This window comes from Alosa alosa, chromosome 20 (genome assembly GCF_017589495.1).
Source record: "Alosa alosa isolate M-15738 ecotype Scorff River chromosome 20, AALO_Geno_1.1, whole genome shotgun sequence".
NCBI classification, from domain to species: domain Eukaryota; kingdom Metazoa; phylum Chordata; class Actinopteri; order Clupeiformes; family Clupeidae; genus Alosa; species Alosa alosa.
Genome location: NC_063208.1, coordinates 29,439,879 through 29,463,462, shown reverse-complemented (window position 1 = coordinate 29,463,462; position 23,584 = coordinate 29,439,879). Strand labels below are relative to the sequence as shown.

At 39.6% G+C, this 23,584-nt stretch overlaps 2 protein-coding genes across 2 annotated transcripts in view; one reads left to right on the top strand and one right to left on the bottom strand.

Moving 5' to 3' along the window:
- hpca (hippocalcin) overlaps nt 1-9,128 on the top strand; it is a 30,104-nt gene extending 20,976 nt beyond the window's left edge. Inside the window, exons 2-5 of the mRNA XM_048229454.1 lie at nt 1,012-1,157; nt 1,861-2,142; nt 4,382-4,487; nt 7,336-9,128. Coding sequence (XP_048085411.1) covers nt 1,062-1,157; nt 1,861-2,142; nt 4,382-4,487; nt 7,336-7,433 — 582 coding nt within the window. The 5' untranslated portion in view covers nt 1,012-1,061 and the 3' untranslated portion in view covers nt 7,434-9,128. The remainder of the gene's footprint in view (nt 1-1,011; nt 1,158-1,860; nt 2,143-4,381; nt 4,488-7,335) is intronic.
- Nucleotides 9,129-9,814: 686 nt separating this feature from the next.
- tmem54b (transmembrane protein 54b) lies at nt 9,815-22,434 on the bottom strand. The gene is made up of 7 exons (XM_048229453.1): nt 22,023-22,434; nt 18,937-19,133; nt 16,763-16,822; nt 12,484-12,678; nt 11,022-11,168; nt 10,258-10,441; nt 9,815-10,146 (listed from the first exon to the last, which is right to left on the bottom strand). Exons 1-6 carry the CDS (start codon nt 22,069-22,071, stop codon nt 10,292-10,294), a joined length of 798 nt encoding a protein of 265 aa, XP_048085410.1. The 5' UTR covers nt 22,072-22,434; the 3' UTR covers nt 9,815-10,146; nt 10,258-10,291.
- Nucleotides 22,435-23,584: the final 1,150 nt, after the last annotated feature.

The window sequence follows — 23,584 nt, the reverse complement described above, 5'->3', positions numbered from 1 at the left end:
GCATTAGTGTTGTCTTTCCTATTCCACAAGTAAATGTAAATGTCAGGTCTCTGGGCCAAGTATACTGGCGTATACAAGATATTTGGTCTCTGCATTTATCCCATCCGTCAATTAGTGAACACACAGAGCACACAGTGAGGTGAAGCACACACTTACCCGGAGCAGTGAGCTGCCTTGCTACAGCGGTGCTCGGGGAGCAGTGAGGGGTTAGGTGCCTTGCTCAAGGGCACTTCAGCCGTTCCTACTGGTCAGGGATCGAACCGGCAACCCTTCGGTTACAAGCCCGAAGCTTTTAATTTGTCTGTCATGTTGAAACAATTAGGCTAAGATGTATTTTCATGAATTATCATTGCTGGTATCCTCTTCAGCCCCTCTATGTTACTTCTCCCTGTCAGCGTTCTCTACCCCAAATAAACATGATACAGTATGCTTGTGTGAGCATTAACCTCTAATTATAAGCAGTGATGTGATAGGCGAGAGGAGACTCACAGGCAAGGCTCCTGCTGTGGCACAAATTGAGGGAAAATGGCTATTTCTGCATACATGAATACTGGAGAAGTGGAGAACTTTGAGCAAAGAAAATATTTGGAGAAAGGTTGTTTCAGAGGTGACACTCATAATTGCATGATAGCACACTTAGCATGTGAATATACATGTTGGCAAGGCTTGTCATACTGTTTCTGGGAACATATGCAGTCTTTGGTTGATGTTGAATTCAGACATCACATTGGGTTTGAGAGTTAGACCAGCTCTATCCCAGATCACTAGTCTTGTTCTATTTAAGACAGTTTTCTGCTATTTGGACTTGGAGTCTCTGGTCTCTTAAGAGTCAGATGTTTGACCACTGGTCAGGTCATTCGTGACAAATACTAGCAATGACAAAAATTAAGGTCTGCTGAATACTAGTGTAGACAAGGATTGAATGATAAACTGCACTAAGCTGTGACTGTGTAGTGAAACTAGACTCTGATTGGTCAGTCATGATAATGTCTATATCATTCTCTTTCTCAGATTTGACCTGGGCTTCAGTGCTGTCACTGTGACCACATAGACTTGTCACCATGGGAAAGCAGAACAGCAAGCTCCGGCCAGAGGTATTGCAGGACCTACGGGAGAACACAGAGTTCTCCGACCATGAGTTGCAGGAGTGGTATAAGGTGAGCACATTGACACCCCTGGGAATCTCAGACTTTTTTCTGGGTTGCACTTTTTGTACAAGTTACAGATCACCCGAACTTGATATCCAAAGTGTGTAGAACTCCTTTAGAGAGCCTTTGGGACATAACAACTGTTTCACTATTTGCACAATTGATCCAGTTTTGCTGGAATTCCACAATTCATGTTGTACTACACTCAATCTCCTTTCATTTACTTATGAACTCTACAGAAAGCCTTGAACACCCAAGAGACAGCAACAAAAGTAGCAAAATATCCCCTTTCACTTCAGAACGAAAGAACAAATTCAGGGAAAATACACATAAATAAGAGGCTATGGAGTTCAGGCTTGGCCAGATAGCTGTCCTCAAGTTCTGGTAAGCTGTCAAGCTGTCTCCACAGTCACATGGCAGTTATATGAATGGATTAGTCTCCCACAGAGGCATAAGCCCTTTGAATCAGTGGATGGAGGGCTTGACATCCATGTTATGACCTGGATTGTATCCCACAATATTAGTGCTCAGCGTCATGGGTCAAATATACAGTGTCAGTGTCTGTGAATTCTAATTCTCAAGAAAGCAAGTTCTTTTTGGCTTATTTTTAAATAAGTATTTTTTCTAGGGTCATGAATTCATGCAATTTTTAATGAAATCATATTTTTTTTTCCCCAATTCAATAAACCTCCTTTTTTTTCCTTCTTCCCAGGGATTCTTAAAGGATTGCCCTAGTGGTACACTCAATGTTGAAGAGTTCAAGAAGATATATGCTAATTTCTTCCCATATGGAGATGCCTCCAAGTTTGCAGAGCACGTCTTCCGCACCTTCGACTCCAATGCTGATGGAACAATAGATTTCCGGGAGTTCATCATTGCTCTTAGTGTTACATCACGTGGGAAACTAGACCAGAAGCTGAAGTGGGCCTTCAGCATGTACGACCTGGACGGCAATGGCTACATCAGCCGTGATGAAATGCTGGAGATTGTTCAGGTCAGAAAGCATGCTAGTGTTTTAATAGGAAGTTTCCTTTTTTAGGTGATATATTGCAAATAAGCATGAGAAAGACCAGTATTGTGGGTGGATGCCATTACTGCTGTCGTAACTTCTGGGATCATACTTTAGTGCATAGTATTTTTGTTTTTTTTGTCAGTGGGACTGACTGAGTAGGACAAGAGCTATGAAGGGTATGTTTTTATCAGAAATGATTTGTAGCAAATTTACATAGTCAAATATTTTGCCTATGTAATGCAACACTTTTGACATATATTACAAGGGATTACATTGTCCCCGGAGCAACTTAGTGCCTTAATCAAGGGCACAACAGTGGAAGCCGGGAATTGAACCGACAACTTTCAGGCTACTGCACGTTAGCCCAGCTCCTTAACCACTACGCAACCACCACCATCTTCCTTGGTGGCAAGGGAGAAGAACCAGTGTGTTTCTTGTGTGCATGTAATAAAAACTAGGTAAAAACCTTGGTCACTTCAAACTATATTTATGTGGAGAGTGATTCTGTGATGAAGCAGAAGCAGTGGCCTGTGCGTCTCTAAATTTTTAGTGTATATCAGCTATCAAGAGCTATGCCAACATTTTATAAAGCAAAAATATTTCTATACAATAGGTAATGTGGTATTACTGACACAATGTGAGGTGAAGTCCCTTGAACGGCAGTGACCATATAGTTAAGATAAATCCATGGCCTTGATTGAATTGCTTTTTATAACATGACAGCCATCAGTTGACCTGCAGTTAACCTGAAACGACAAAGCATTACTGTGAGGTAATGTGAGGAAAAACTCTAGCTGAGAAAACCTTCTGAGATTTTCTTGATTCAGAGGTCTGGTATGCACACAAGTGGTTAATGGAATACAAATGGAAAAACTAGACAAAACAATTCAACAACACATGAAGTGGTGGGTTATGGAAATAGTGTTCCAGTACCAGTCACAAGAGATACAATTGTAGGCCTGGTTTGGTGGTATAACATTGCAATTTCTGAATAAGTCTAGTTCACAATTTCAAGAGTAAATTACACAAACAGTCAACAACAGTTGGTATTACTGGAGCGCCGTCCTAACCCTAGTGCAAGATATATTATTATTGCAAGACATCCAGTTTGAATATGCCTGCTTTAACGTCAATGTCAGTAAGTCAATGTTAATAAGTCAGTGTTAGGCTAATCACTTGTCCTGATACTGCTACCACTACCTCAATTGCTATTCCCCCTCTCTGTTAGTTACACCACAACTAATGCCTATTAGTGTAAAGTGACTTTGTTGGCACAAAGCCACAGGATTTGTAATTGCTCTCAGTTTGTTTAAGCCGAGTAACATTGCCTCTCTTAGTGCAGGTGCAAAATGACCTGACCCCTGGTGTATGCAGGTGGTACTGCAGCTTTTAAGCTTTTGCACTTGGTTTCTGTGTAGCCTTGGGCTAGGAGATTGCTGCAGCATGACACAGGTGTGTTTACTGGGTACACCAGTGTCTGTTTCCATGGGGAGAGATCAGAAAGAGGTGGTGAAATAGAGAAAGACAAGATAGAACTACAGAAGCGACTGTTTCAGAGGTGGTTTGAGACAGAAAGGCAGAAACTGAACTTAGAGTGTGTGAAATGAAAGGAAAGAGAATAGAAGGATTGTGTTGTCGGGTCTCAGGCCTTTTGGCTCTCGGATTAGTGAGTTAAATTTAACAGGGGTTTATCCTGAGTGTGCACAACGGCTGGATTATCCAGTGGCTCATCGAGGTTGTGGAGTGCTGCAACTCCATCATGTGAACAGAGGGCAGTACTGGAAGGCTGGATGATGGAGAAACAGGAGAGATGACAAGAATAAAAGACAGAACGAGGGATGAAAGATATTTTTATGAATGCTTATTTTCCTGAGTTGCAGCTTGTCATAATCCATCACTCATGAAAGACAGACTAGAACTATACAACTTGTTCTTACCCTTATCAAGAGTGAGATTGAGCGGGAATGAGATGGAATAAGGTGAAAAGGGTGACCTCAGCCTGATCAAGCCTCAGTGTTATGGTCTCATAGAATGTGTTTAGTTGTGTAGTTAGAATGGCTCACACAACCTAGAACATTAATAAGGAAAGGGGACAAAATGACTGACACTTAGGTTACTGTAATTGTGTATCTTAGTTGTGATCAAAAGGGAATGCAAGATGCTTCAACTGTCACACACGTTTTCATCCTATTGTCCCATCTCCCTCCTCTTCTGTCTTTAGGCCATCTATAAAATGGTGTCCTCTGTGATGAAGATGCCTGAGGATGAGTCTACACCAGAGAAGAGGACTGACAAGATTTTCAGACAGATGGACCTCAACAATGATGGTAAGTTAACTAACAAAAGAAAAAAAAAACTAGGAGAGAGAGAATGAAACAATGCACTTGTAATATAAATGACATATGTAAGTCGTTTTGGAAAGTGTCTGCTAAACAAATACATGTAAAAGAGAGAGAGAGAGAGAGAATTGATACCCAAAAAGAAATTTGTGGTGCACAAAAAACCCTCAAGCATTGGGAAACGTTCTTGTCAGAAAGGTCTCCACCTCAACAGACAAAGGGCCTAGAATAAATTCAAAAAGTTTGAAATCAGAAATTTCAAGTTAACATATAGAAGATAAAATATAGCATTGTGGTGACAGTTATATTAAACTTTTCTTGAATTGCTGAAGCGGAATTGCTGAACACAAAAATGTTATTGAGCCACCTTGTGGCTGATTGTTTTAAATGAGGTAAATAGCCTTTGCTTGAGTGACATGGCTTATTTTTAGGAATCTTGGCGAGTACAAGGTTTGCTGTCTCTGCACCTTACTAGCTGGGTTTCTGTTCAACAGTATGATGCACATTTTGCCCAATCCAATAAGAAATCTTGACTGGAAACATTTGAAATTGGCTTAAAATTATATGATGCGATTAAAATGGATTGTTGTTGGATGGAAACCCAGCTGCTAGTTGATAACTACTTTCCTACAGATTCTTAGACAAATGGTCTCTTGTGCACTGCAGTTGACAGCAATGTCAATATCAATCAATGTCAATTAAACAAGAGAACATCTCATTTGGATAGCTAATGTGAAAGCTTAGGAATGCATTGCAATTGGGGAAAAAATAACAGAGTTTGCAAAAAAAGTATTGATTGATTTTGTAGTGTCCATTTTTCAGTTCCGTGTCAAATGTAAAAGCCTGGGTGGGATTACACACACACTCCAACGATGTAAGAAAGATAACTTATTTATCCAGTTGCAGAGATAAAATAAATCCAGTTGCAAGAGATGAATGAAAAGTTGATGTAAATTAAATTCAGAAATAAAATGTAAGTGTTCAGTATAAATACAGACATGAGGATTATGTGGAGTAAGGAGTATGTTTAAAACTGTTTGTTACCCTCATGCTCATTTGTCATCGACCAAGTTCAATCCTAAACCACGTCATATAGGCTGCACTTTGGCCTTTTATGTGATTAAATGTCAATTATAACGTAAAGCACAAAAAAAAAAACATAAATATAATCAAACATTCCATCTTAACATTATCCAAACCCACATTTCAAACCAAAATATTAATTCAATTCTCATACAAAAACCAAGAAATGGCTGTAACAGATTATCTTAATGCACTTGATCCATTCAGCAAATGTCAGGTAGAATGTTTTCAGAGATTTCCCCATTTTAGTAGGTACACACAGTGATATACACTGAACACACATGCACACAGAAACACACATAAAAATTCACACATAAATAATAATTTTGCAAATGACTAATAACTTTTAATTAAGTAACTTTCAATATTGAGATCAATACATTCTAATCTAAAAAAGATTCTAAAAAGATTGCAATTTTCACAATCAATAAAGTAAATCTATCTCTCAATATACTTAACATGCAATGTCTAGTGATATTGATGCTCTATCAGTGTCAGAAATGGGATGGATGATGACCATGTTTCAAGAAATCGACAGCCTCATCAACCAAGGCAGGGCATGACCAAGAGCAAATTTCCAAGAGCCTTAATGAGGCTTAAGTCCAGCTGTGTTTTCACCAATGGAGCCAACATTCCTTGGGTGGCAGTGAGGCAGCAAGACCACAAATTGGAAACACCTTGGTGAAAAGCAATGAATGATTCCACACTACTGGCAAAGGGGGAACATTGGCTTCCTGCACCACTGGTGCTTGCTCTGAGAGAAGCCTCCATGTTATTGCAACCGCCGGTGTCATCTCAGGCTGCTGGGCCACCAATAGCCCAAGGATCTTTCATGCCACAACTACTGGAACAAAGCTTCCATGTTCATAGAAGAAACCGTGTAGCTCCCAGCATGCCTTGTTGGTTAGACTGGTGTTGTGTTTGTGTTCTTAATGTGTGTGTTCAATATTGGATTATTGATCGTGTCTCCCTTTTTGGTCCTGTATCATCATTTTTGTCAATAAGTTCTATGCCCGTACACCTGTGTGTAGTATGCACCATCACCGCCAGTATTACGTAGACTATACATTCCACCTCTCTTCCCCCTTTCAGTGTGAGTCTTTCCTGATGTGTCTGTGTCTGTGCCAGCCAAAGCAATAGCTGAGTCTTAGGTTCTACAAAAGACCCATAACAAATTGCAAATTGAATGTGCTGTATGTACTATTGTGTACTAAGGCAGTGTTTCCCAAACGGTGGAGTGTGAAGACTGGTGTGCCAAAGGAAAAATCCCTAAATCACATTTCATGACATTAGTTCTAAATCTAAATAATAATATTGATGATGGATGATAGAATGTAATCCTGACCATGATCACCACCCACCCCCAAATAAATAAATAAATAAATGACAGCAGTGACAGATGGCAGAATACAATCAATACGCAAGCTAACGTTACAGGTTTACAAATAAGGTGCCAACATTGGCATGCGTCAATACAAGGGTTTTTTTGTGCCATGGGGGATGGGGGCAATAAACTGCATTCAACATGTTATTTTGTCACTTTTCTAAGTTTAATATCATGGTGGTGGGCTGTTACATTTTCTCATAATCAGTGGGCTGTGAGAGACAATAGTTTGAGGAGGGTGTGCTAAGGGTAACTGCACAAACATGATACACCAAAAAAAATAGGATTGGATTGTAAATGCAGGGATACATTATACTGTGTGTTTGTCTATAATGTTTTCTGTGTCCTCTGTCTGATCCTCTCTCGCAGGTAAGCTCTCACTGGAGGAGTTCATTAAGGGTGCCAAAAGTGACCCCTCCATCGTGAGGCTACTTCAGTGTGACCCCAGCAGCGCCTCACAGTTCTGAGCCACAAGCAACAAGCAAACCATGCATGAAGGTTTTCATCTCATCGTTCTAATTTGTGTTCCTGTTGAGTTTTAAGACCGCAGCATCAGCTGAAGCGCAATTGTTTTTATTAAAGGACATGCATATGTAAAATGGAAAAAACACACACCTGCCAAGCCATCTGTCCTCCGCATGTCACTTGTATGTTTCTCTTTCCTGAGGTCAGAGCTTAAAGTTCACCCTGTGCTCGGCGCCTCCCCCATGGCCAGCGGTCAATGCCATGACACCCCAACATCCATCTATATTTGGATTTTTGGAAGCGCAAAAAGACAACCCTTCCTTGGGAATCGTGCATGGACTCCCCTGCTTTAGTGTTTCAGTTAAGACCTGATTTTGTTCCCTCCAAATGCACAGATCCCTCTTGAATGTTATATCCATTGTTGCTGAATATGCACAACCAGTAATGAAAAAAGCAAGAGAAGCAATGAGAAGAAATAGCAGAATTCTGTACACAGATCTTCAGAAGCAGCTCTCCACAGCAGTATTATGTAGCTCCAGTCTGGACCCTTTCCCAAACCTGCCGCTCAAATGGTATGGACTACAATGGACTGAGTTGGACACAATGCCAGAATTCTCTCATGTCAACACGCTGATGATCTTTCCTCAGAAAATAAGAGAAGGCTGAAGATTGTGATTTGTTTATTTTTTGTACATATCACTTTTCTCCTTTTTATTTTATTTATTTATTTTAGCATATTCTGTATTTTTATTGTGTCATGGATGGTGATATTCAGACAGCAGTTTAGCTGCGATCTGTATGTATCAGTGGATCCAGGTTCTGGTCCAGTTTATTCATTCAGTTTGTTGGGGAATGTTGACATTACAAATGTTTCCGTGATATTTGCACCAGGGAATGCACTGCATTGCTCTCTTATTTCTGCATATCAATCTCAGAGCTTCAAGTGACCATATACCAGTATGTGAGTACGCTTGTGCATTTGTGTACATGTATATGATTACTTCTGTTCAATTTTTTTTTTGTGTGTGTGTGTGTGTGTGTGTGGAGGGGGGTTGTTGTCTGGGCTAATTTTACAGTATTATCAATTGCATTGTTTAAAGTACTGTATATGTAGGCATCAGTAAGTTAATTTAATTTCCCCACTATGAGCAACTCTTCACACCATTTCTGTTGGTTTTACACACCCCGATAATTATGAAATGACTGTAGCTCGAGCCAGGCTTTAAACAACACAGATGGTACTGTACTTCACATCTCCAGTAAAATTGTAGTTTTACTCTTCTCCACCTTAGTTATTTCCTACAGACACCTCACTCTGAGAGTTGCCACCAAGGGCTTACTCCACTTTTTGAAAGGGAAAAAAAAAAAAAAAATCACGGCTTTCATCTACATTCCCCTTCAAACAGCTGCTTGCAGCCGCAGAACAGTACTCTCCCTTGGCATAACTTTCTTTAGGCCCTGCAGTTCTGTAGTTGGTCCTGCCTCTTGTGTTCTGTGATGGTGCTTTTGTTTGCACAGTTAAAGTAGTTTGTCATCTCTTTTGTGTAGTTCTACACATTGCTTCCATATTTGTACCAAGATTTCTGATACCTATGTTGAGTATCTTATTTTTCTGTTGCATGAAAGTCCTCATATGAGGAGACCACCACAGTCCCTTTTTTCCTCAATTAATGACAAATATACTTATGTGTTTGACACTCCAGGTGTGCCTATGCTTTATCAAAAGTGGTTTTGGGAATCTGCTTGTGTGTTGGTATTCCTTTTTTAAATGGTGAAAATGGTACCAGAAACATGCTTTCCTGCAGGGGACAATCATGTTTTGCTGAACAAAAAATGTACTCATTTAAAAAATCATATCAAACAATGTATGCATGCCCTTCAATCAATTATAAAACACTAAAGTTGTACCTAATTCTACCTAACATACTCCCACACATATCCACTACCTACTAGGGATGGCGAAATTTTAAAAAAATCTTAACCGGCCACTGAGCCCCATTAACCGGTTAAAATTCGGTTAAAATTCGACAGCGTCGACCTTCCATACAACTGCTTGACACCGAGCTTCGGGCTATAAAAGCTCCGCGTTACAAAGTCACAAACAGAGAGCGCTACATTTGGTGGTGTTACAGGAAAGTATATTAACCAGCGTCTTAAGTAAAAAACTTACCGATTGCCAACAGCCTCTGTAGCGTGCTGCACAAAATCCTTTGCAATAAGTTCCTGTCGTCATGCCATTTAAGTACAGATGAATAATAAAACACAACAAGAAGGCATATGCTAAGTTAGTCTTTCGTGTCTTCGTCTGCCATTACATTGTTACAATTATCATCATGCCATAGTCAACACGCAGCCACTAACAAGCAGTGAAGTTTGTCACAATAGTGCAGTTTTTTTTTTTTTTTTTTAAACCGGCGGCAGAAAATTTTAACCGGTCAATGTTGATTCGGTCAACCACCGGTTAAATGGCTACCGGTTAACATCCCTACTACCTACCCACTCATGCTCATTCTCTCTCACTTACACACCTAACATTCCTGTAATTCTCACTTATTCATTTATACCATAATTTATTCTTTAAACAGTTCAAACAAAGATCATTCAAATTGAACAACTGTTAATGAAACTTAGTAAAATAACCTGGCCTGGCTTTGTATGCTTTGTCAGCTGAGGTGACTGAATAGGGCACATCACAACTCCATAATATCAGAAACCCTAGAAAAAAACACAGTGATACAGTCTGTCACTGTGTGCTCACTCAAAGTACTGGTTAAAGCAAGGGACTGAAAGTCGCAACAACTGAGACTGTAAACATATGAGCATAACCTTTTGATCATGATGAGTACTGTGGTGGGAGTCCTCAGATCCAGAAGCTGTCTCGGCTGACCTGGGAGGCACGGCTGGGCTGTGAAGAAGACTGGAGAGAACGGGGCAGTGGCTGTGCTTGTGCAAGGAGCTCATGCTGCTCAGGAGGACGTGCCTGATTTTCATTGTGGTGACCTCTGACATGCTGTAAAAGGTGTAGGAAATATACTGACATCTTGGCATGCACGCACACACACACACAGTTTCAAACATTACAGTAATTCTGTTTTATAATGCTTACAGTACGTAGAAAACATGGCCTAGCCATTCAGGTGAAGATATGTGTTGCAGTGACTGTATATACTAGCACAGACCTAAATAGAGACCGGAATGATGTTTTCAAAACAAAGTGTGGAGGAGCCCATAAGGATGATTAACAACCCACCTCCTTTTAAACAGATTTAAACCCTCATATGCATCCATGCCACACACTCTGGCATTGCAAAGCCTCCCACCACCTTCCTACTCTCCTCCATTTCACCAGTAGCCCGTATCCATACATCACTTGCATGCAATCTTGTATAATATTATACATTGTATGCAATATTGTATAATAATATTGACATCCCAAGACCAGGACCAGCTACCATGCCAAACTTGCTTATTCTCTGCAGTCAATATCAAGCATTCTGATAGATGTAGTAGTGAACAGAGCATTTGAAACCCCTTGAAACTTGAACACCAAACATAAGGAACATAACAATAGTGAATAAGAGGGGACACACAGGCCTGTTTATCTCTCGGGGTGGCTTGTGTCTAAGGCAGCAGGAAAGGCCCAGGAAAGATGAGCAGGCAGAGAGGCACCAGCTGGAGTATATGAGTTGCACCACGCTCATCACAATCAGAGGAAACCACAGGATCAGAGTGGTGCTCTGAAACAGACACACAGGACACACACAAGTAAACAATGGTGTCACCATATCTGGAGGTAACCCTAATGACAGGAAAACCAAAGTGAAAGCTTTAAACTCTACCCAACTGTTAAACAATCTTGTTGGGAGATGGGAGACTCTGCTTTACTGTAGAAGGGTAAGTGTTGACGTGACGTAGTCACATTACTCACAATCCTGCCTCAGTAACTCATGCAATCAATTCAATAGAATTTCATTTGTAGTTCCCCAAGCGCTAGAAAAGAAGGGGCGGTCCTCTATTTTCAAGACCCAACTCTGCCAAGAGTGCCACCTCTCATATCACTATAACCTTCAACTACACTGACTAGTTCTTAAAGTTCTGTACCCTCATTCTCTGGTAGCAGCTTTTAATGTTGTAGTAGTCATTGTTACCTAAGGTCTCCTCTGCAATGTAGATTAAAAGTTACTTCTTATTTTGTTGTAAACGCTTTTAGCATCAGCTAAATGAATAAATGCAAATGCTCTTTATTAATGCTAGTAATACACACATGATATGACTGAGAGGAGAGGCAGTTTAATTGTCGATTTGTATGGTTAAGGTTGTTTAAGTAAAAGAACACTCAGTGTGATGTGTATATCTTATAGCCTTACTGTGTGTTCAGTCCATGATGAAATTGATTAACCATGAAGCCACATGAAACATATAATGCAACCAATTATATTTCTTCAACATTAGTAGGGTCGTAGTATGGCCTTGTACAGGAAGATCATCTATAGCCAGCATTAAATGGATTAAGTGGAATTAAATAAAGCTCTGCTACCTGTAACGACTGACTCACAAATCTAAATTAACCTGAAAAATAGCTCTCTAGTGCAACTCTGAGAAGCCCAATCTATACTGATAAAACGTAATGGAATCTTAAGTAGAAATCACTAGCACATGTAAATGTGATATCTGCTCGGGTGGCATTATGCCCTGCTGTCAGCATTTCATAATCTCAAATAGAGCAGGGTCATCTCGGATATCTGCTGACAGTGTGGAAGTGAGTGAGAATCAAAACTGTGTGCAGTGTTGAGCTCATAGATGTTAGGTCAGGAGGTTAATCAGTCTGCATTCAGACTGCAAGGTTATTGTTGAGTTAGATGAATGGCGGAATGATTACACCTGTGTTTGTGTTCAATTCAAGATTGAGGACTTGTTCAGACTGAGGGCTCTTTGCCAAATACGCGTCCAGGTAACACACAGAAAATACAACTAAAAACATAAATTTCAATAGGCCAAACCTGAAGTCTGAATATACCATTGAGTGCATTGACGGACCACACAGACACTCACATATATACGGGTAGGGTCAAAAGGGCACTCATTTGTGATGTAGGAGTAGGACCCGATCACATCTGGGAAACGGCAATGAGTCAGCAAGCTCCGGCCACGATTGACAATTGCCCTCACTGTGGAGTAGAGCAACCCAGCTGCTGAGGCTGCAGCCAGCAGAGCGGAGACCAAGCTCAGTGCCCACAATCCCCACGTCTGAAGGCACAGAGAGAGAAAGAGAGAAATGGGGTAAACCTTTCTTTTGTCATTCCTCATTTACTTCCTTTCCTTGCATCTTAGCCCCTCCCTCTGGCAAAACAGGGAAGAGATGGACAGACAGATGAATCATTGCACAACATACATGGCAAAGCTTTAGTCCTACTGTAAATAATTTAATTTTAGTCCTAATGTAAATAATAATTCTATGAGCAACAAATAACTATAAACATTATCCATTTTCATTGACATTACTGTTTAACAGCGGTTTTGATGTATCTGTACTGATATCACTGATGATACTGATAAAGCTATAGAATTATTGAACATTCACAATCACAACCCTACATTAGCAGTGATTTTAGCAGTTTATAATTTATAAGAAAATAAATGTATTACTGCTTGGATATCGTAAATAAATACAGCATCAAAAAAAGTCCAAAGGTACCAAAGTCCCTTTTTTGCCAGTAAATCCTTGAAAATATCTATTATGCTCATTACTGGCCTTCGCTCTCAATCATGAAGCCAGCGACCCTGCAGCCTTTAAAACCCTTAAGCCTCAAACATAAAAAACAATGTATTTATTCTCTAAGAAACAGAGTAAAAAGAGGCCATACAATATTACTGAAAGAAAGATGATTCTGTCTCCCAAGAAGATGTCAACTGTACTGAACTCCCATTACATAGGCTTTGTGTGCATTTTTTACTTAAGCCATAATCCCACCCAACCATAATGCTCATTAAATGCATGAACAGGAACATGAAACTGTTCAGACCATTGATACCACATTCACATCACATAGTCAATTAATTACAACATCCACGTCATTATATCAACAGGTTTAAAAGAGCTATGTGTATAATTCTGTGGGATTTGAGTCGTCTTGAATGAACCATTATGCTTGCGACAGTTCTCTTCTACTGCCTTAGTTTGTTTTGATGCAGCGCTTACAGAGGTACACAGTGGTAATATAAGAGTACAGTCTCAAACAAGCTGGTTTGTGGATGTCTGGGCAACAGAGAGCATGTCAAAATGGTTATTTTTGAATGTTTGAACTAAAAAAAGCTACAAATAGCCTATTTAAATGGCACAAGGTGGCATCAAAACCACAGATGTATATGTCAGTCCCACAAGGTGGCGACAAACCCAAAGATATTTGTGTAGGCACCATAGATATTCCACAATTGAAGCCATATAACATCAAACTTGAAATTCTTTTGACTATTAATTGTGGGCATGATACTGGGCATGATGGACATGGGACTGATAACAATAGCACTTAACACTCATCCAGACAGAAAACAACATATGCATGTCTGTGACTATGTACGCATGACACACAAAGGCATACATAGCCTTCACATTTTGTTCCTGAACATGTCAAACATATACATCTTGCATATTTATAGACATTTTAGTACCAGAAAATATGTTTAAGTCCTTGTGCCGCCTTGGTCTTCCCAAAAAACATCTAAAGAAATTGCCACTCATACAGAACTCTGCGGCTAGACTTTTAACTAAGACTAAGAAGAGAGAACACATCACCCCTGTGTTGGCTGAACTGCACTGGCTCCCTATTTCCTATAGAATTGATTTTAAGGTTATGTTAATTACCTACAAAGCTCTGAATGGCATAGCACCTTCATATATCTCTGAGCTTTTAATATCTTATCAACCACAAAGGAAACTTAGATCATCCAATTCTAATCTTTTAATCGTACCCAAAGTGCTCCACAAACAAAGTGGAGAAGCTGCTTTTATCCATTATGCCCTCCAAACTATGGAACACCCTGCCTCTGTACATCAAGCAGGCAAGTTCAGTAAATATTTTTAAAAAAGATCTGAAAACATACCTGTACAGGAAAGCTTTTAGTTAACTCATCTTATCCTGTAGACTACTTTTTCAGATTACGATTTCAGATTTTCAATTGGAGGGCGCAGCCAGCCAGAAGCAGATGTGCTCCCCCTATTAAGTCAGGTTCTGCTCAAGGTTTCTTCCTGGAATATGGGAATTTTTCCTTGCCACAGTTGCCATATGGCGTGCTTGTGGGGGGTAAGAGGGTTAAAGGAATTATCCGGAGTAAAATGCACTTTAGATCGATTTACGGATGATTGGGAGTACATACGTTGAGTTGACATCCAAATCATGTCATTCAGATGTGTTTTGAGAAAGTTCGATGTTACCGTTTTTAGTCAAAGCTCGTTAGCATGGAAGTGAGAAGGGCATATTATTTTGCCGCTACAAAACGCTATTTTTATACCTCTTCTACAGTTCCAAACAACATTACACTTACGTGGTAGTGAGTAGAGGGTCCCTAAAGCCAAACTGAAGTATCCCGAGGTCTTTATGTGGTCGGATAGAGAGTCCAGAATGAATTTCATCAAGCCAGTACCTTTCCGGAAATGTTGCCATCTTTGCTGCTGTAGGAGTCGATTGCCAAGTGTGCTCTGGAAATTCACAATTTAAATTAGCCGTTTAAAAAAAAAAAAAAACATAGTCCAGTATTTCTTTTGAAATTGAAATGAAGTTGTATGGACTGGACTGTTTTTTTTTTTTTAACGGCGACGAAATTGTGAATTTCCAGAGACATTCCAAACACATCCGAATGACATGATTTGGATGTCAACTCAACGTATGTACTCCCAATCATCCGTAATTCGATCTAAAGTGCATTTTACTCCGGATAATTCCTTTAAGGCTGCCAGTCTTATGACATGTCATTTTCTATATTTTTGATATGTTGCTGAGTGGATCATAAACAACCCCTAGCAATGAAGACTGACTATTATTGTGTTACATGCTTCAAATGTAAAGCACTTTGAGCTGCATTCTGTGTATGAAAGGTGCTATACAAATAAAGCTTATTATTATTATTATTATTATTATTATTATTATTATTATTATAATAATATTTTGTGCTGTTGGAAAACAGCATTTAATAAAAAATAATGAATACAAAATGATCCCTGTCCATCAGAGACAGGGATAACAATAGGAAGCCATACAGTACTGTAATGCTCCAAAACCCCACCAAATGGGTGATCTTTCAAATGCAAGCACTTAAAGCAACACCAAAGAACTTTTTCTCTGTCAAACGCACTATTTGTTTATCCAGCACCGGCTTTGCAAATAACAATGTCCACAGACAAGGTAGAATATGTTGCATGATTTTATGATTTTATTTTTGCGACTTCAGATGCATGTCAAATTTGTAGTTTCTTATGTCTCATTCCATCGAACTACAGATCCACTACCCGATCTGGCAAACTTACATAGTGCGGTTATAGCCGATAAAGGGCTCTTGTTTAATGCAGAAGTGCCGTTCACCCTGTTACGAGTTGATGAACCACTGAAACGATTTTGGAAACATTATTTTAAGGTACAAAAAACTCTTTGGTGTTGCTTTAATATGACTGGAGGAAACAGCATACCAGTAATAGTAACACAATCTTTTTTTTATCATCTATTTGAACTGACAACTCAGTCATACTTTGGTCATACTCAGTCAACTCAGTCATACTTTGGGCTGAGGTCACAGTTACAGGTTGGGAAGAGAAAAAAAAAGGAGGTGAGGGGTTGCCCAATTTCCCTGAAGCTTTAAACTATACGAGCGGTCAACAAACCTGAATGATTCCTAGGTTCAGTTACAAATCTACCCATAGAATGCTCATTACATTATACAACACTGTGTTAAACAACAGAAGTAGTAGGCTAAACAAACCTATGTTATGAACAATTCTGAACTCTATTACACTACTCAGTATCACCTCACGATTGTTTATCCTGCAAAAGAAGAGTGCCTTGTGTAACAGGCTCCTTAATGTTAAGTCTGTACAAGAAAGGTAGATTCCAACTTTGACTTAAAGAGCTGCAGTGTTTTGCAATCATAAAACAGGACAAACAAAGACAGGGGAGTCATTATTCTGAACCACTTAACAAAAGCAACAGAAGCACAGAAGATGAGAGAGTAGGAGAAATATGGTTGCAACATTTCTGTTTGTAGGTGAGAGTCCAACCAAGTTAATTTCGTCATCTATTGGACATTGTTGTGTGTGTGCCAGTGTTTGTTTATGCTGACTTACAAGCGCTCGACGAGAGTTGTTTTTTGACAATACGATGGCCATTATACCAATGATGACACCCTGTGAGGATAATAACAGTTATAATGAGTAAATCCAGCTAAAATAATTACAACAGTAGTCTGCCTATCAAAAAATACACACCAGTTTAGAAAATGCCTGTTTTTCCCATCCACCGCATAGAATAAGGCCATCCTTAAAAATATTTTTGTTTGCAGTAACATGCCTGGGTCGTTTTATTTTTTTATTCAAGATTCAAAGTAAAAAAAAACCCATGGTGATTACAATGAATTTACACAAATGTGCATATCGTGACGTAACTGACTGGGTCTTCAACCCGTGCCTTCAGGCGCACCATTGCAAACCTCATTCTGATGCAGGTTATATAGACCAGCCTTTCTCAAACGTCTTTGACCTGAGGCCCGGTCATGGCAGACTTTTTGGGTCATAGGGCTCATCTACATGTACCCAGAAAGAAGGCTACGATAGCTCCGTTATATTGAAATTTGAGTATACAATACCTTTATACAGTGTATTATACAGTCTCTGCTCTGTTTCTAAGGAAGTTCCAAAAAACAATGTCGTTCTATTACGTTAAATAAATAAATAGCCTTCCAACAGGTTGAAGCGGAGCTTTGATACCAACGTTATCGATTAGTTTCAGTTTCTTCGCGCAGACGCGCATTGAATGAATGCTCATACCACCACTAATTGTAGGGCCCATGTTTAATGACATCGATAGCAGAAACGTTTGTTTTCATCCGCGGTTTCTTGATCAACTGCGCAGCAAATTATCAGATAGCACCATTGATGAAGCGGGCCTATTTTCCATACCATTATGTTGTATTTTGATGCTGAATAGACCACAACCAATTTCAATACTCCGACACGGTCACCGTTAGACTAGGGGAGAAGGGATGAGAAAAGATCTGGCCACAGTTCTTCCAGAACTTCGTGCCAAGTAAAAGCGTTATCAAATGAAACGAAGCGTAGGCCATAGACATGCGTAAAACCAATGGTGTAGAGATGACGCCACAGGTTTTTTTTATGCACGTTTGCAATTTATATTCACAATACTTGGGCCTACTAAAAGAAATATTATTTTATTGCATTTGTATTGGTTGTTTAGAGTAAAAACAATCGGTCGGTAAATTTACAACCGGCAAGTCGGTCGGACTAAAAGGGAAAAAAAAAAGATTTGGGTCGGTTCTAAATTGACAGGGTCGGTCGGGTTACGGCAAACGAAAATATTTTTAAGGATGGCCTAATAATATCAATATAACTAGATGATTTGAGAGGTAGGCTGGATCCTATAGATGGCACCCTTGGGTTCAACCCACAACTCAAGTCAGAAGTCAGGCTTCCACCTCATCTAGCCTAGTGGTCAGGCAGAAGAACATTTTATACATTATTGTAATCTATTCCATTTCCTTCCTTGTAATAGCCTACTTCTCCCACAACACACCTGATTTGGCAACACCTAATCACAATATTCCTAAATGAAGCATAGACATAGGCTACAATATATTTGGACACCTGACTTTTACACCTATGTGCTCTTCCAAAACCATAGGAATTAATATGCCTCACATTTCTTGAAGCTCCTTATGTACAGTCCTGATGTTGTAGCCAAAGACAGTTAGATGCTGTCTACGTGCTTCAGAACACATTTTCTATCAGGACAGAAACTTAACATAAACCCACTTGTGGATGCCATTCTATGACAGAGCCATCTTTAATGTCACTGTCCAGTGCAACCTATTCTACTTCCAAGGCTACTTCCATGGAGATTGTGTGGTTATGTGTTTGTTTTTTCTATGATAATAAAAGGTGCGGCTAAAACACCTGCTTCCTACTTTTGGCCATAAGGAGTAGGCTGGTTCCCACACTGGGAAGATACAGGAGATTAACCCAGAGCTTAATTAAGGATGGCCCCTTTCAGCAAGTATGCCGTTTTGATGACCTGTTTTGATTTTCTAAGCCTAATTGGCTTGCCTCTACTCTCTTACTCTAAAGCCAACACTGAATGCCAGTAAAGCCTGAGCTAATTAGAAGTGGAATTAACTTGTTAACTTGTTACCAGTAGTTGTTTTCTTTAGATAGATAGATAGATAGATAGATAGATAGATACTTTATTGATCCCCAGGGGAAATTCAAGTTCAAATTTAAGGCCTCACCGTTAGTCCTGCAACCATGGCAATAACATTAGAGATGGCATACTCCATTCCTCGCGCCTGTGGGTGCAGGTTGATGTGCCGCAGCACTGCACCATGGACCAATGCTGCCAACAGGAAGTTTACATGACCTATGAGCACCACACTTAGGCCAAACTTCATCAGGGCTTTAGGCTCCTTCAGGCGTCCACAACATGCACCTTCAAGTGACAATGGAGGCAGACAGAAATCCAAAGATTAAAAAAAAAAAAATAGAGACTTAAAAGTAAAATGAGTAGGCCTAATAAGAAAAGAGAAAAAGATAGATGGACTGAAGGAGACATGAGCAGAAAGAAAATTGAGGAGACACACCGAGGCCACTCTAGAAGTTGTTTACATGTCTACAAAATATCTGATATGACAAGACCGGATAGCCTATCAGCTTGATAGACCACTGATTGACATAGTGTCCACTGTGAGATTTTAGGTTGTGCTATTTTCATGCAGGTAGCAGGTTCTCTGTTGCCAACTATTGATTTTCTTAACAAAGGTCATGACTGCTTGATGAAAGTCACCACACATTTAATGATTACACACTAAATCTACAAAGATTTGGAATTGCCAAAATATTCAATTGACAACTATCCGACTAACCCAACCCCTTAAGGCTTAGCATTAATGAAAGCCTACCTTTGCAATAACCAACAGTTGCGTGTTTTGTGTTTTAATTGTGTAATCTAGGCCTACTCCCACACCAGAGTTTCACATTCAGCTTGCGTTAAGAGGTCGAGTCCTAGAAAATACATTTTAGGCTAAACCAGGTTTTGAAGCCCACATAAAGTAGACCTTTGCGTGATTAGACAATTGTGTGTGAAATAAAACTCTTCATAGCCTTGCCCTTGCCCTCTGCCCCGCCTACTATTCACTGAAAAAAGGGTTTTACATGCTATAAAGCTAGGCCTACTCGTTTCTCAAAGGAAAAACAGTCGTGGTGGTAGTAACGTTAGGCCTACTACACCATGGGACATTTTACATAGGTTAGACTAGGCTACAACACAACTCTTGCAAATTTCTTTTAACGCCTTAACACCCTACTAAAGTGTGTCAGACTGGTCACAAATCCAGACTGGAAACTACTCACCTGATTTTGCCATACTCATTTCTTAATCTACGTAAATCATGCTGGTATTCCCGTTCAAGATAAACAGATCCTGATTGCCTACTGTCATTCTCTCTTCTACTCTCTCCATCAACGAAACAGGTGGTTCTCCATTCCAAAGGACAGACACGCCCATTTTTAAAACGTCTCAAACCACAACGCTTATTCTGGAGCAATTTCATGAGAGCAACATGCGTTTTAAAAATATTCGTTATCATTCATTCATATATATATATATATTTGAATTTCCAAGCCACCCCCAACCTCATGGTGCAACATTCTATACTCTATAGTCGCTGAAGATGGCGCTACACTGTTGCAAAAATGCAATTGTAGATTATTTGGCCGTGTTAAAGTAGGCTATTCGAATTTCGAGTCCACCTAAACCATGCTAACTCCATCGTGTTTTTCTTGTCCACTTATAGAACAGTATAGACTATTCAAATGAATTTAAAGTAGGCATTAAAATGTAGGGTCTGGGCACTCACCGTTCGCAGTGCTCAGTCTGAGGGGCGGGATAATCAGTTGTCTTTCAAATTCCCTCTGCACGCAATAGGACGCAATAGGATATTTATTTTCAAGTAGCAGGGAATTCAAGCCAAACCGTTGCAACTCTGCCATCAATCATTATGTTAAGCCCAACAAACGACTCTATACACGATTTCAAAGGCCTGATTAAGTTTTGATTTCTGGAGCTCACAAGCCAACGGAGAGTTGCTAGACTAACCCTGGCAGCTGCCGCTAGGGGCGCGTCTAGATTTCTAGGCTAGTAGGCCTAGGTTTGGTTATGAAATTGTTATATCTGAGATACAGTGGCAAGAAAAAGTATGTGAATCCATGCTAAAGTTGACTAAAAAGAGGAATCTTTTGGAAATGAATGCCTTAATAAAAAATAAAATGAGGAAAAATCCAACCTTTAAAGACACTAATTTTATGTGAATGAATAATGTATCGTAAATAAATAAATGTTCTTCTTTAAAATACAGGAGGCTTAAGTATAGGAACCCCTAAGTTCAGTGGCGGATCGTGCGTTCAGTAGGCCTTCAATGGTGACTTTTTTGACAAAAAAATAATAATAAGGGGGTTTTTTGCATTTCAGCGTTAAAATGTGCAATTTCCCAGCATTTCACGGTGGGGGGAAAGTTTTCTCTTTCTTACGCAAATCTGTGTAGGCCGACCACTCTAGAATCTTCGTTAGACAAACAATTAATGTTCCGAGTTGAATTCCGCATTGCTTAGATCTTTATTAGGCGAATAGCCCCCGACCATCATCCTTATCAGCAGCAAAGTGAATAGGCTGCTAGGCTAGGCTACTTATTTATCACCCATATTCATTAATCTGCTGCCTGCTGCTATCTGGTGAAGACGTGCAATTTAGTCCAGGTCATATTGAAAGTGAACACTAAGTGCGCTCAAGTATGGGTTTGTGCAGACTATTTTGAAATATTTAGGCTATCGGTTGCTTATGTTCATGACTTGCACGCACATATGGCACTGCCACAGGTCTACAATGATGTGTTCATTTAATAGTTTAATCTGACATCAGCAAACTTGCTTTAGACTGTTTGTAGGGCTCTCCTACTTAGCTGTAGCTTTAACGTTACAGTGCAACCTTTTTCATAATGTGCAACCTATTTCATAATGTCTGATGGCCACGCCATTGATTTCACCAATAATGTCCACAAAACACAGATATATAAATAGTCAGACTATAGCAGGGCAGGAAATCAAGGCAAATGACAATTTTCACATAGATGCCGATCCACACAGCTTCACCAAAGCCACATCAACTCACACACAACTTTAAGCTAGCATACAATCTAGTATAGTAACCAAGCACTGCGGTTTGTAAGCAGCACAAAAACACTTTTTTATAAAGAAAAGGGCCAGATTACAAGCATGTACTGTATTACAAGTCTATGTTATCAAATAAACATGAAACAAAACTTACCAATTCCTGCATAGGCTACTGACCAGCTACGTGCAGAGCTAGCTGACATTATGTGCATCTTGCTAACATGTAGTCCAGTTGACACTGTAACTTTACATGATATAATTTTGCTTAAAGAAGGCTTATCAATATATATGTTTTAAACAAAAACGGTCAATATACTGTCCATAGCTATAACCAAAGCCATGCCAGTGTGACATGTACTTTTCCAGTGAATGTCAGTCTGACTGACAGAAGATGCTCACGAAGTTCCTCAAGTCAAATAGATAGCGTCAAAATTCGTGATGAACGGTTCCGGGTATTCTTTTAGAACATTGCAGGCCCAGCTGCAGTCAGACCTGCCTCAAAGATTCTATTTATCAACCGTCTCTGCCTGCCTTCCTCGCCATAATAGGTCGATTTGATTGGCTAATCAGTCAGATGTAGCCATCAATCAACCCGAATCCAAACATATGATTTCTAATAGAGCATCACAGTCCCGCCCCTCCTCCGAGAGAGCTTTGTTTCCGGAAGTAAATTTCCCATTCATTTCTCCCATTGACGTTTTGGAAAAATCCGTATCTAAACAGTTTTAGAGCATGTCTTAGGCTAATCAGCTACGGGCGTAACTCATAAGCATACAACATATCATTTCGAAAGTGAAAAACGAAGAGAAAGTCCAAAAAAAGTCAAAGGTACAAGACTGTGTACATATTTTCATTTCCGAGCGAAGTAACTACTGATCCCATAAACCACCGCGCCTCACTGAAAAATATATGGACCCTTTCAAGAGTGTTCCATTATCAGCATCATAGTTGGCCCCACAAGACTTCCTTTTTAACATTCCATATGTTATCTTAATGCAGAGGAAGTAGATTGGGGCCCAAATAGAATGTTCAAGCATTGTTTTTGTTTTTATTGTTGAAAGGGTCTATAAGCAGCACGAACCAGCGCGAAATCATTTCCAACCAGCGTCAGCACGCGAATCCTTTCATCCAAACAATGATTTTTATTATGATTTTAATAGCAGTTATTTCAGGAGTAATCTTGTAAATAATAGTGTTTTGATATTGAATGTTATATTTACCATTGTGTATTTTATATTGTGTGTGTGAAAGCGGTTAACGTTAACGTTAGCAACATTGTGCAGTGCTTCATATCTAACTGCCATCCTGATGCATGGACATGTGCATGGTCTGGACCACCATATTCAGTTTATTAACACAATTATTACACAAAATGTTCTTTAAATGTACGAAGAAATATTTCTAGGTTAATGATTGATGATATGGCTCGTACAGTATGAAGGCTACTGTACAGTAGCCTAGCTAATGTTAACTAGCATTACCAACCTCCCTGCAAAACTCACCACACAACTTCATTGGTTTGATAGGTCTTGTCCCTCATGCTGGCCCATACAAAACCCACAAGCTGACCCTCGACACACAACAGTCAATAATGTGACCCGATTTAAACTGGTTTTCACCCCTTTGGACACTCTTGATTTCGTCCTTGAAACTGAAATATTCACGGGTGCATGGACAGTTTGCTAACCATTTTACTGCAGTGTCTACCCAGTGGTA